The sequence below is a fragment of the Gavialis gangeticus genome, unplaced genomic scaffold (assembly GCF_001723915.1).
Source record: "Gavialis gangeticus isolate Ggan-Ray unplaced genomic scaffold, GavGan_comp1, whole genome shotgun sequence".
In the NCBI taxonomy this organism is placed as follows: domain Eukaryota; kingdom Metazoa; phylum Chordata; order Crocodylia; family Gavialidae; genus Gavialis; species Gavialis gangeticus.
The window spans coordinates 5,445,016-5,459,337 of NW_017728997.1; the positions used below are offsets into that span (position 1 = coordinate 5,445,016).

Sequence of the window (14,322 nt, forward strand, 5' to 3'; positions counted from 1 at the left end):
GGGGGACCAGCAGGCATTGGGGGAGTCCCTGTTCCCCCGAGCACTACTACGAGTGACTAGAAATACCGGTCACAAGCTGGCAGAGGGTAGATTCAAATTAGACATCAGGAGGCGCTACTTCACGGTCAGGGCGTCTAGGATCTGGAACCAACTTCCAAGCTAAGTGGTGCTGGCTCCTACCCCAGGGGTCTTTAAGACAAGGCTAGACAATCACCTTGCTGGGGTCGTTTGGCCCCAGTACTCTTTCCCGCCATGGCAGGGGGTCGGACTTGATGATCTGCTCAGGTCCCTTCCGACCCTACTAACTATGAAACTAGGTATTTGTGCTATTGCAGTTATAGTTAGGAGGCTTTCTGGCTCTGCTGATGTCCTTGTCCTATTTCTTTTTCTCTTTGCTCATCAGAATGGATCACCCTGTTCTTCACGTCTCCTGGAATGATGCTGTGGCCTACTGCATGTGGGCAGGAAAACGATTACCCACTGAGGCCGAATGGGAGTATAGCTGCCGAGGGGGGCTTGAAAATAGGTAGCTGTCAAGATTTAATGTATACGCGTTTCTGAATTCCACGAATGTATATGAGAATATGGAACTTGCCATCCAGCGGAGAGCAGAATTTATATTCCCTTTATTTTTCTTCCCCAGTGCGTGCATGTGCAGTGCGTGAAATGCATATGAAGCCTGTACAGTCTTCTCTTTTTTAAAAAAGCTTCAATTGACTATAACGGTGGTTTTAAGACAGGAAGTATTGAAAGATGTAGAAGTATTGTTATTGAATTACAGATGACAAGATCTTGCCCAGGAAGCTGAAGCTTGACTTTCTTTGTTCATCCAAGATTGTCCAAAGGGTCAGAGCAACTGGCCAGGAATGTAGGAAGAGCAAGAGCTCTCTGTATTATTGTACAACAGCCAGAAAGCTAATGTGTCATAGTCACTTCTGTATACCCTAAATCATAGTCTCCTATAACAGCAGATTATGCTCTGGGCTGCTACGTGCTCTAGAAGAATTTTTGTCCCTTTTAAGGCTTATTAGATGATATGGGTTTATAAGCGTGGAGTTGGAATGTAGGTTGTATATATTCCATACATCCTGCTCCTCAGATGTAAACTCTTTACAGAGTATTTACTTTTTACACATTTCTTTTTTTCTTGTTGAAGCTCTTGCTTGAGAGAGAGATGAAGAGGGGATTTAGGTTTAATTTTCTAGGATCAGCTCTTCCTAAAATAGTTACTTTTTTTTTTTTAAAGCAGTAATGCTGCCCAGTTAGCCAACCATATAAGTAGAAAACATGGCCCAAGCACTTGCATACCTCTTTTTCTTTTTTTCTTTTTTTTTAATTTTTGTATGCCTGACATGAACTAGATTGGCAGCTTTTCACTGAGTAATTTATTAAAAATAGCTCTTTAGGACTTTCCTTCCCCTTTGTTCTTTCTGGTATCTCTAATCCAAAACCCAAGCTCTGTTTCTAACAGCTCTTCTCTTGTGTGTGTTTTTTGTTTTTTTTTTTTTTTTCCCCAACAGACTTTTCCCGTGGGGCAACAAGCTTCAGCCGAAAGGTCAGCATTACGCCAATATCTGGCAGGGAGAATTCCCAACAAATAATACTGGAGAGGATGGATACAAAGGAACTGCACCTGTAAGTGTCAGTCTCCTGACAGTTCAGACACTAATGCAGACCTATTAATATTGAAAAACACACTCAATATGGGGGTTTTCCACTTACCTTGGCCTCCTTTTTTTTCATCCTTAGACCTCCAAGCTCCAGTGTTTCATTCCAGGGAAGAACCTCTCTGAAAAGGGAGTCCTAAGTTTTGGTGGCTGTGCTGAGCTTTCAAAACTTATAACACAGAAATCCTTCCGAAATGCAAATTTGAAGCAAAAGATTACTTTCATACGATTTCTTTAGCTGTTCTAGGATTGAACTTTTTAATTTAATTTATTTATTTGGAGCTGGATGCAAAATTACTTGATGAGTGTGCCTTTGTTTGTCTTGGCAAATGAACCAAAAGCAAATTAGCAAAACGCCTTTTGACATTGCAGGGGTTTTGCCTGCCATCTTGGGAGCATGCTTCGTAACGCATGAAATTGTTGAAGGGAATTTATTTCTGTTTTGGAATGACACAGCATTTTTAAAGTTTATAAGGCCATGCAGCTGTAGCCTTTGCCTATAATAATTAGGGTTTGAACAGAAACTGAATTTAGCACTGAGTGCTTATTTAAGAAAAGTGCTGACTAGACAGGAAGTTGGCACAGGCCGGGTAGGAATGCCTCTCCATTTTCTTGATGGGGAGTCTGGTACTTAAAGTACAGATGTAAATTGGTGCTTACAGTGATTCATTGGAGTCTCATTCCAATAAATAATAATAATAATAATATAGTTATGAGCCTCTATGGAGGAAAGATAACAGGAGGGTCAGCAAGGAGGTAAACTGAGGTGCAACAGTAGTAGCTGAAGATGTGGTGGAGGGAAGCTTGGGAATATGTTTTCATTCAAAACTACCGGATTCGTACTGTAGAGTCCTCCCCGCTTCTTTCTCTCCCCCCTTCTTTCTCAAAATGTAGACTTATTTCTGCAGTAGTCAGTCCTAAAACCCCCTTCTCTTTTGTCCCCGAGTATATCTGAATGACTAACTTGGCTGTCTGATTCAGAGGTCTGAAACTCCTTTTGATTAAACAGGTTTATGGTATTGGTCTGTTTTGTGGTGGAAGTAACCTCTCACCATTATATGTTCCTGCAGGTTACTGCATTTCCTCCAAACCACTATGGCTTGTATAACATAGTGGGGAATGCCTGGGAATGGACATCTGACTGGTGGGCTGTTCATCATTCCCCACAGGAAACCCACAACCCGGTGAGTATTGTGTCAATATTGGACATACTGCAAGGTACCCTGTTGTGACTCGGTTTGACCTCACACTCCTATTGCCTAGTGGTAATCTCCACCACGTTTGGGGAGCAAGGGGGGAGGTCACGTCCAGTGAGTTGGGTTGTATTGCCCCTGCGAACTATGTTCCACAGGGTCGGCGTAGCATTAACTGGGCCTGTGTAATTGGCAAGGGCTGCTTTTAACTTGGCTGCTGACTATGGAAGTGAAGCAAGAATTGCAGCTGCTGTACATCTAAAACCAAGGACTTCCTTATTACTCCAAGATAGTGTAATGTATAATAGAAGTAAATGGAAAGATGTGTGAAACATGACAACGGCATGTATTCTGGTAGTAGCACAGCTCTTTTGGGTGAGGTATGGACACATTTTTTTAAGTCCCATTCCATGACTGGTTCATTCCATTTGTTGCAGTCAAGTAAAATAGTGAGTTTGCCCAAGTATCTCTCTCCAAAGTGCTCCTTCCCTCTCTAGAATGTCTGTATTTAGAGCAATTTTTCCTTTCTGTGCCTTTATGTCCAAAGTATACGCTCTGCTACCCTTTCGGGCCCCTTGATCTGGCTGCTTTTGTGTGCCTTCTAATCTTTCAGCAGACTCAAGTTCTTGCATCTCTTTCTCACCACCCTTCCCTCCCCTTCTGATATATCCAAGACTGCCAAACCTAGAAAAACAAGTTGCAGCCCTCTTAGAGTGCTTGCTTTGATCAGATACTGTTATCTGTAATAAGAGAATCAAGATCCACCCTCTTGGGGCAGAGGCTATCTCAGACTGCAGTAGGAGTTGAATCTAATCCACCCTAATCTCTTCCATGCAACATTTCAAAACTACAATATATCCTTTTTATGTTAATGTTCCTCCTTGGTTGGTTCCTGACACAACTGCAGCCCTTTATGATAGTGAAGTAATTAGCAACTTTAAAATTTTTTCTGAGGTATCTCACTCCTTTCAAGAGCAGAATATTATCAGCCAGCATGAGATCTGACTCATTTTAAGTAACTGGGTTTCACTGCTGCTTTCTGTCGTATCAGTGAGATCAGTGAATTTTCTGTGTAAGCCAAGAGTGTTAACAAATAACTCTTTTACTTGTGTCTTGTTTGATTTGGATGCAAACAAAAATTTTGTAGGTGCCTTAATCTTTGCTTCTGTTATTATATTGAACCTACTGAATAACTCAAACCTTTAGGGTTTTTCTTGTTTAAGCAATAAATCTTGAGTAGACGTTTTAAATTATTGCTAGTCAATCTCTTGCTGGCTTGGCAGTGGCCCAGGGGATCTGTGGTTTGCCTCAAGCTGCATCCTGTGCATCGCTCTGAACTAGTCCAGGGAACATCTGTTGTATAAATTACTAGAGACTTTTTTTTCTTCCCCTGACTACATTAACACTATTAATCTGTACAGCTAGAGTCTATGTGTGCTGTGCTGTCTGAATTTCTGATCTGCTGCATATTTCTGGTTCATGGTTTGCACTTGCAGTTGAGTTTTTGTGGGGTGTTCTTGGGTTTTTTTGGGTTTGTTATTTACTGGTGTTTAAGCTTCTTCCTTTTTTTTTTTTTTTTTCCCTTTATTGTGTAGAATCAGGGTTTGAATGGCCCTTTGAATCTTGTGGAGGTGGCAGAGAGAAGCTGCAGGGCAGCTCGGGCTCCCAGTGGCTGCAGCAAAAGGCGCCCCAGCAGCGACGAGGGGGAGAGAGGCCACTCTTCCCCCACGCTAAACAGCAGTTTCTGCCTGGCTGCTGGGGAGGCTCAGCCCCTCAGGCTCATCTGTCACTTGAACCCTGTGTAGAATCCAAGCATTCTCTCTTTCTCTTCCATTTAGTGCAACTTGTGACGATTACTGCCTTGTTCTTTGCGTTGCAGAAGACAAGCATTGTTCTTAAACCTGAAATTGTCACTGCCGGGGGTAGCAAGAAGAGATTGAATAGAATGAGTTCAGATGAAGAAAAGTAAGGCTAATTGGGGAAGGGTGGTTCAAGTCTGCTTGGTCAGCTGAAAAAGCCAATGGACCATCTATCTGTTTTGTCCATTGAGCTTTGATTTCCATCTGCCCCCAAGACCTGCATGCTGGGTCTCTCTGGCTTTGCATGGCCCCTGGACTCCAGGGGTGTTTGTACACATGCTCGGGGAGTGCTGTAGGAGAAGAGCACTTATTTAAGCACCTGAGGAGTCTTGTGTATCAGCATCCCTGCTCTTAAAAACGGTGACGAGGGTGGTTTTCACTAAAACTTGTCCAATGAGTTTTAGTTAAAGCACCCCCACCACCATTTTTAAGTGTGGGAATGCTGATAATGAGATGCTAGAGTCTGCTGAAGCATGGCGATTAACATGCTCCAGCTGACTCTATTAATTGAGTCTGCTTTGATGTGCTGTAATTACAACTTGTTGGAGCAGCCTCGCTGCTCGTGTAGAGGTGCCCCAAGTGGGTAGATCTTTGAGTTCCTTATTAAGGGATGAGAGAGAGTTTTCTCTTTCTTCCACTTAGTGGCCAACAATATTTATCTCTTTGCAAAAGGATGGGAATGAGCACGGGGTTAGCAGTCCTAGTCTCCTTCCTAGTCTCCTTCATCTGCTATTTAGCAACAGGTACTTTAGAATCTGTAAGTTAACTCATAGTTTCCTGTGAAAAAGGTATCCACAGTTTTTTACAGGTAAAGTAAGGCACACAGTTTTTTTTTTTTTTTTTTAAGTGACTTGTAGGTTTGTGATTTAATACTAGGTATAATCTCAGGAGACCCAACTCCTAAACCACTGCTCGTTACTAGACCTCTTACCCTTCCATCTGCATTTGCTAGCATAACTTTCTGGTGCATGTGTGTTCGTTGTGTTTTGGGTTTTTTAAAAACTTTTCTGGTTTTATTCATAAATGCTCACATGTGGTATCTTCCCCCCCGCTCCCCCCTGTCACTGCTCTGCCTCACTGTTCTATGCTTTGTGCAGGTACTTCTTGAAACTTTGCTTTCTTCCATGCCCACAATTTTTGAGGCTTATTGCTCCCAGTATATCTTCTCTGTAGGAGTTAATTCTTCAGCCTGAACATGTGGTGTTAGCACTGCAGGTGCCCCCCTCCAACCTGTGACTGATGGAACAGCTTGAATCACTTCCTCCTCTGCTGCTTTCTTCAGCCTGCACAATTATTCAAAACAACTTCAACTTAGCATTTTTTTGTCAGTCACCTGAAAAAGGTAGTGAACCTGCACAAAACACATTAATTGGCATTGAACATGCTCCACTGAATACACCAACAATTGTGCTGTGAAGTTGGAGAACCTCTCCCCTCCCAAAATACTGCAGTCCAGATTTATAGCAGGTTGCACAGATAAAACTCTTCATGCTTTTCCTGTTCTCATTTTTCAGAACAAAAGCAACTGCCTTGCCATACCCAGAATATTCCACTAAGGAAAACTGGGGTGTGCTTTCACAAGGCAAATGCATGTTGGGAACTCAAATTGCACACGTGGGGGGGGGGCGGGGAGAAAAACTCGCTGAAGACTCTTGCCAGTCGGTGAATTGGTGACTGCATGCAATTGTTTATTGTCAGTATAGGACTTTCTTTTTCCCCTGGGCAGCTAAATGATTTGCATTCATTGCAGTGCTATCTTGGAAATCTTCTATAAAAATCCTGCCCCAAAATGCAAATTAACCCAGTGCTGCAATTCTATATTTCAGAGGGTTTTAAAAATGTTTGTTGTTTACAGCTTTGTACTGAAATATGCTGTTCTCATTGGGAAAAGACACTAAGTAAATAATGTAAGTGGAGGTTAGTTTTTTAACCTCTACCTAGACGACAACTGTGTGTGGAATATAATGATCTCCTAGCTTCAAAGGTGTTAAAAGAAACCGCTCCAAATATAGCACACTTTGCAACTACTAGGGCTCTTTTGAATGCGAGGGAGGGGCTGATGGCAGTTTCTTTATACCGGAGTTTTGTAAGCAGTTATTCTTGCATGACTATGTCTAGAAGACGGTGTATGTTGAAAGTCATGGAGATTCTGGCATCTAAGAATGACTGTCTAAATTTAAACTTAATACATATGCACATATGGTGAGGTCTCTCAGAAGTACTTGGCTGATTCTTCTCCCATCTGATACTGGTGATCTTAAAAAAAGAAAAGGAGGGGTGGGGGGGGAACTGCCAGCCTTCTTCTGGGAAGCTATTAAATAATATCCATAGTCACAGAAGGTAGTAAATCATGAAACCACTCCTATCTTCAACATTCACAGTTTGTTCTCAGAAATAGGCAAACTTCCTTTCAGCCCTCTAAATTCAAACATGAAGCCAACCCCAGCTGGGACCTAATGAAAGGTTGGGCATTGAGTGTACTGGAGGCCAAACTTGGGAACAGTAGAGCATCAAACACCAGTTGGCCTGCAGTAGTCTCTTAAAGAGCAATAACTGTGCTCTTTCTTTATGAAAAGCACCAAATGGATGAATTTATTCCAAGTGGATTGAATTTTTTTTGTGGGGGTGGGGAATAGAGGGTGCATCTACACAAGATGCTACGTCGCTGTAGCATCTGCTGGCACTAACCATGACACTGCCACTGCTGTGCAGTAGCAACTAGCTACTGCACAGTAGAGTCAAAAATTACCCGTGGACCACCAGGACTGGGAGTGCCAGTGGGTACTGAACAATCATTTGGTACTTGCTAAATCAAGTACTAAATGACTGCTCATGGTACCAACTGCGCAGTCAGGGGCATGTGTAGATGTGCCTGGTGTGTCCTGCAACAGGAGAAGGTCACTAGTCCATACACCTAGCAGTCCTATAAGCCCCATTTTGCCCAGGCAGCTTGCTTCTGCTATGGGCCCTAAGGATGGCCAGGAGCGTTAAGCATTGATATCAGTTCATACTCCTTTCTTAGTATCTCTGTTCAAGGATCAGGCCTTGAACAGAGATGCTAAGTAGCTGAGTAGTTTAAATTACAAAGCTACTGGGAATTAGGAGCAGCTTTGCAATTGGGGCATATGTCTAGGAAGATCCAGGCAAAGATCTGATCAGAAAGTCCAGTAAGAAACCATCAGGTAAATAGACTAATGGTTCTGACAGATGTGGGCCAGACCTCAGCCAGGGACCCTAGAGATGGAAAGGACTTCTGCCAATTTGCTCCAGGCAGTCCTCCTTCAGTACTAAAGCATATCCCTTAATTCCTGTAAATACATAGACAATCATATAGCCCATCAATGTATAAGTTTGGGTTAGAAGCAGAAAAACAGCGATAACTCCAGGTTTTGAAATGATGCTGAAAAGCACATTTTATAAAACTATGGCTTTGGGGATTTCCTGTTTTTGGTTTGGTATTTCTAAGTTTTACCAGTTGCAGTTTAGATGATTGATTTGGATGAAGTGGGCTGGACCAAAGAGAATATGAAACTGTGTCATATTGCTGGTCCATCTACTTCATGAAGATGAATGGTTTTAAAGCTGCCTGCCTCTAATGGTGTGCCTTCAGCACCTCACTAGAGTGTTTTTATTTTAGTCCTATTGTGTTACTTGCTCAGCTACCACCCTTTTTAAAGTAAATTTCTCCCACAACTGTAGTAATTAATGCAAATCTGATGAGAAGGTGTTGCTTATGCTTAGCTGCTCTAAGCCTTTCTGGATGTAAACCAAATTTAAGGTGGTGGTGGTGGTTAATTAGGTGGCTCTCGACACAGTAAGACCCTAAACTCAAGCCCTAAATTGCTCATTCCTTTCTGTCTGGATTTATGGGCGAGCGTTTGTTCCTAAACTGTGAGCATAGCAAATATTCAGCAGGTTGAGATGCTCAAGAAAACTGCATCCTCCTTAGAAGGATTTGAGAGATGGTGCTATGCTTACACAGCTGCTTGTGTAACATCTGTGCAGCAGTGCTTCAACAGTGAATACATGTTGTCCTGAGAGCCAGGAGTTGTGTACAACTTCAAAATAATTTTGTTGAAATTAAGGATGCTAATAATACTTTAACTTGAATTCAGGCCAAACACTTCCAGTGCATTTGGAATTGAAGGATATTGGTGAGGAGCTTGCTTCTTTCTCTTTGCACTCTTACTATTCAGTTTAGATTTTATTTTTTAAACGGCGTCAGAAGTGAGTTAATTGTGTTTGGGTCTTTTGAGGGCTGGCTTCCAAACATACTTGTTTAACAGGGTTTGGGAGAAGATATAGTGTGCCCTGGAAGGCATTAATTTGACTGAGAACTTTGTTATTGGTTTATATGTGGGTCTTTTTTTCTTTTGCTGCTGCTAGGTACTGGTTTATGAATCTTGGATTAATTAGGGCACTTAAAGCTGATTATGGATTATTCCATCTGAATAGCAGCTGTATCTAAAACGTTAATGTCTCCTCTAACATTCTCATTTTTTTTCCTCCACCCACTTCAGAAAATAATTATTTTGGGAGACTACTTTAGAGTCCCTTAATCTCCTCTCCAGTAAACAATGTCAGCGAACTGAGGGGAGCTCAGTAAACAGTTCTGAAAATTTTACTGGCTCAGGATATTTTTAGTTTGACAAACTTGGCTTAATAAATAAATAAATATTAGACAGTGTTCTGAAAAATTGAGGTACTTGGACAGACAAGAAGTGAATCTGTGGTATGGGGGGGAAGAATAAAAGCCTCTAGATTAGACAGCATTGCAAATTTATCAAAAGACCATAATTAGTACTGTGCCCTTGAACATGAGAATACAAAATGCCTCGAGCAATGGATCTTATTATTAATATGAATTCTTAATTTAGCTGGATCAAGGAGAAATAATTCTAGTGGAATACTTTGAATGTTATATATAATGAATGTAGGTTTTTTCCAAGATATCAATATTGGTCTAACTAGGAGACCTAATTATATAGGTTGTTGTTTAATCTTGTTTATGTGGGCATCAAACTACCAAAGCTAATGTGTGGAAGTTTTTTTTTTTTTTTTGGGGGGGGGGGGCGAGGGGTTGTCTTGTGGTACAAATAAGTGTGGTTCCCCACCCCCCCCAGTAAAATAGTTGTGTTCAGGTATGTATTGTCCAGGAATGAACACCAGTTACTTGGTTTTAATTAAACAGTTTTTAGTGCAAAACATGGAGCAAACTGCTTTTCTTTTGAACTCCCATCTAGTTCTATAATCTCCTGTCAATGCCAAAAAGAAGGGGGCTGCAAATTTAGCCATCCATTTCACAGCATATAGGATAATTGGAAAGAGTGTGCTATAACTTTGTAAAAAGCATAGCACCTATTCAAAAGCAACAAGGGAATAAATTATGTTAACTACAGCATGGGACACCAGCTCAGCATTGTGACTGTCAGGAAGATGAAGGCTTCTCATTATAAACTTTGCAATTTGCCATCTCGATTGGACCACGTGGAATGTGGAGCAGAGCTTTCACTTCATTTGGGAATGGGTGGGGTTTGTTTTGTGATTTTAATTATTTTTCACTTGATGTAGAAAGTGTTCAAGGCAATAAGCTTTGCCACAGGATGGTGAAGTGTGACTCGCATACATGAGGGATCCAAAGCAGAAGCAGGGCTGTACACAAAATAGCAGACCTGAGATCAGTTTTGGTAGGCTGAGCCAAGTCTGTCAACAGTTAGTTGAGAGAGAGTACTCCAAGGGGGCATTTATACGCAATCGGCAGAAGATGAACGTGAGTGGCAGTTGTGTGCCACAGTAAATGGTTCAAACCTCTCAGGTGTCCATGTTGAAGCTACTCTGCCATCTCCCTTCAGCTAACCTTTCACTGAAAACTTTTCTAAAATAGCATCTATTTAAAACCCCTCTTAAAACAGATACTACTTCAGAGAGCATACCAATGGGTCCAACTTTGTTCCCCACTGAGTCTTCTCCCTTTGCTTCTAGACCTTGGTCTAAGATAAGTAACAGCACTGCCTGCATTCCTGTGTGTAAGACATTTGTCCAATAGTCAGCATTGGGATATGAAAGGGTTAAGAAAGTGCTGATGACCCTTTTTAACCCAAGGCTTAGAATCTCTTCAAAGATAGGCTGAGAAAATCATGCAACCAGCCAGAGATGCCTTCCATCCACTTGGCTGCCCAGGGCCATGAGCAGCCACCTGCAGATTGATTTATTTATTTATTTTAAAAGAAATTTTTCATGTCCCAACCCAAATCAAGTCCAAATCCATGAGTCGGTCCTGAACCGTAAGTGGCCCTACAACCGGCAAACATCCTCCACCCCCACCAGGGGCTTCAGAGAGATTTCCAGTGTCTTTTGGTAGGCATCCTACATGCAGACCCAAGCCTGGGGACTTGGGGTTCAGGTGCTCCCGAGTTTCACTTGCCCTCAGCCATATGGCCACAGAAGCAAGCTAGAAAGAAGCCTCTCTTTTCCACAAGCCCGAACACCTTGGTGGGGACTGGGTGGAAGGCTGCCAGGAGCTGGATCTGGAGCCCCACGCACTGGGACAGGAGCTGCAGCTTCCCCCTGCCTGGCTGGGTGTCTGGTACCTAGCCCATGTCCCCATGGCTGCTGCCCTTCCCCATGCTACCTGCTGCCCGGAGTAGTGCAGCAGGAGGAGGAGCCACAGAAGGTGCAGGGAGCCAAGCAGTTCCTGGGCAGCTGCAACAGCAGTGGAAGCTGTGCGCGCTAGCTTGGGCTGCCCCCGGTGGGAGCAGGTGGGGCTCATCCCTATGCAGAGCACTGGGAGCAGCTGCGTGCTGGATCCAATCAGTTGGTGGGCCACATCTGACCCACAGGCTATATTTTGCCCATGCCTGTCTTAAATAATAAAATTGAGGCTTTGTCTTGGCGCACAAACATAACTGCAGCACTTGCGACCTGACAGAAATAAAAGGGTTGTCAGTGCCTGGGGATACTGATCCCTTGAGGTCCTTGAACTTCAAGGGATCGGCTGAGTGCATGCTTCATCAGTTTTTGCTTCTGAACAGGCAGGGTGAAGGAGGACACGGCAAAACAATTTCAGGGGAAGATTGTTCTTTGCTCCAGCACATCTTGCAATCATTGCTAGTGCGTGAGTGCAGAACCAAGCAAGCTATTGCTTTGTGAAATGGAAATGATTGGCTACCAAGGAGCTGCCAAGTGTGTGTGTGTGTGTGTGTGTGTGTGTGATTGATAAACTACAATTTGTCCATGGAGATGGCTTTAATTGCAGCAATTTCTGTCCTGCAGATGTTTGTATACAGTGCATAGTTACTGGATGACCTACGATTCTATATTGAGAGCTAATTTAGCACAGCTGGGACTGACAATGCAAATGCGTGTGTGTATGAATGGGGCATGGGGGGGGAGTTTCAATGAAGCTTCAAAAAATATTTCTGTTGCCTCTGGGTTAATAAAGAAATGTTTGAAGCATTCCTATATTTATATTGTATTATAATTAGCATTACCTAGAGTCTTTCAGTATATAATAATACTCTGTATATGTGTGTGTACATGTAGACTAGATGAGCAAAATGTGATCTGAAACCAAGCTTTTATTATGCCACAAGCCTGCATGATACAGTCAAAGAAATAATCAGTGTTAGTAAACTGTGTTCAGGGTAGTTTAGCCGACTGAATCTTGGATCAGGGTCTTGACCACCTGAGCAGTTCAGTTTATGGACAGGGCTTGGATTTCCCTGTTGTGCCACTTATTTGCTGCTTATGGGACAATGGTGTAACACCTACTGAAGCCTGATGATGGAACAAAAGAAATGGTACCGTAGATGTTTTGCTTGTAGGTAAATATAACTTGTAGTTACCGTCAGTCTTCCTAGCTACAAAGTTGTTTTTTTTCCATGGGAGAGCTCTATTTGCTCATGTTTGCATCTTGCCTAACAAATATTGGCTTTGTGGGCTTTTATGACTTTTTTTTTAATCAAGAAGTGCATACAACATTAGGTGGAGCTTCCTAGGTACTTGTGAGACCATTTAAACAATATTCATATAGCCTGTGTTACAGGATAATGGTTCTAGTTGTGTGCAGCATCCTAATAAAGCCCTTGCCATATGAGATTTGGGTTATTGGACAGCTTTAGTACCCCTGGAGTCTGTTTCAATAGGCTGCTGTGCTTGAGGTCTGCAGTGAAGACAAACCACAAAGTTTCTGTAATGTGTCCTAGACCATGGTCAGAGGGGGGCATCTAGTCGAGGTACGGTGATGTCTGCAAAACAAGGTGGAAAGCTTCAAGTGTGACTCCAGGAGAGGTGATGGGTTAATTTTAAGGGCTCCTGCCATGGAGGTTGTAGAGAGAAGTCATCTGTTTGGTACTGATCAGTGGATTCCTGGCAGTGAGGTGAGCACTGAGATTCAGGCTCTCAAAAAGGTCCAATTCCATGATCTAGGTAAAGGAATAAGATGTAGATTAAGCGCCAGGATTTCCACAGCTTCAGGAAGATGTTTGTGCAGTACTCTGCTTCATTTTTAATCCTCCTGCTCTGTCTTTTGGTTTAAAGAGCTTTCCATATATAATGTGTGGAAGGTGCCAGGCTGTTCTCTTGCAAACGAGATCTGTTCCATTTTAGGTGTCCCTATCAAAGATGTTAGGGTAGTGAATGACTTTTTTTTGGCAGTCGGTTGCATGCAATCTTGTACGTGCTTTTTAACCGTCCCCTGATTCACGAAGTCTTATGAAATATTTCTGTGTCTGAACAAACGAATGGGTAGACTGCAGCCAGGCAGATGAGTACTAGGGGGAGAGAGAGAAACATCCATGAATGTCTCTAGCCCGTAACTAGCATGTTAGGCCACCAAAAGCCTTAGCCTTCCATGTAAGAGATGCTCGCGTTATATAGTGAAGAGAAATGCATCAAAAAGGTCTTGGAAAAGTGTCTGTGATAAATTAGGAGCTTAAATTCTTTCTCTGTACATTTTGCCTGAGGGCATGGAAACCTGCAAGATGGGGAGGTGCAGAAGGGGGGATGGGGAGGATGTTGAGTTGAAACTACTGAGTAGGAGGGGTGCTGAGACAGCCCTGCTGATGGCCTCAAATGTGGAGAAAGAGTACAGGAATGCATTTGACTAGTTTTGTGTAAGGCTCCCTGTGGATTATGGAAGAGGAAAGGTCACTTCCATTTGCTCTCTCCTGTTCTGGACTTGTGGCTCCCCAGCTTGTACTTTAGAGCCTCTGAGCTTAGTGGTAATATACTGGTAGATAACCATAGGGGTTTTTTGTCATATAGTTGTATTTGTAGCTCTTCAGAGCTTCATTGTTAAGGTCCAGAAGCTCTTTGGTTTAGCGCTTGAAGTGGAATGAAAACGACAGCTCTCGCCCAGAAACTGCACTAAAAGTTTGGCTCCTTACTGGAACTGCTTTGCAGCTTGCCAGCCGTAAAAACTGGAACTTGGAAGTAATATCCCTCTGAGCAGGCTGCAATCTCTCACTTTCACAGTAACAGAGATACCTTGCATGAGAGCTGTGCACACTTCAGCGTAGCTCTGGCATCTGAAGTGTTCAGGATGGATGTTGCTTGGAGGGAAAAAAACCTCTGCCTTTTAAAAAAAAAAAAAAAAAAAAAAAA

General features: G+C 42.6%; 1 protein-coding gene across 1 annotated transcript in view; it reads left to right on the forward strand.

Annotated features, from left to right (window-relative positions):
• SUMF1 (sulfatase modifying factor 1) overlaps positions 1–14,322 on the forward strand; it is a 93,333-nt gene that overhangs the window by 39,425 nt on the left and 39,586 nt on the right. The window contains exons 5-7 of the mRNA XM_019504710.1: positions 404–526; positions 1,521–1,635; positions 2,738–2,851. Coding sequence (XP_019360255.1) covers positions 404–526; positions 1,521–1,635; positions 2,738–2,851 — 352 coding nt within the window. The remainder of the gene's footprint in view (positions 1–403; positions 527–1,520; positions 1,636–2,737; positions 2,852–14,322) is intronic.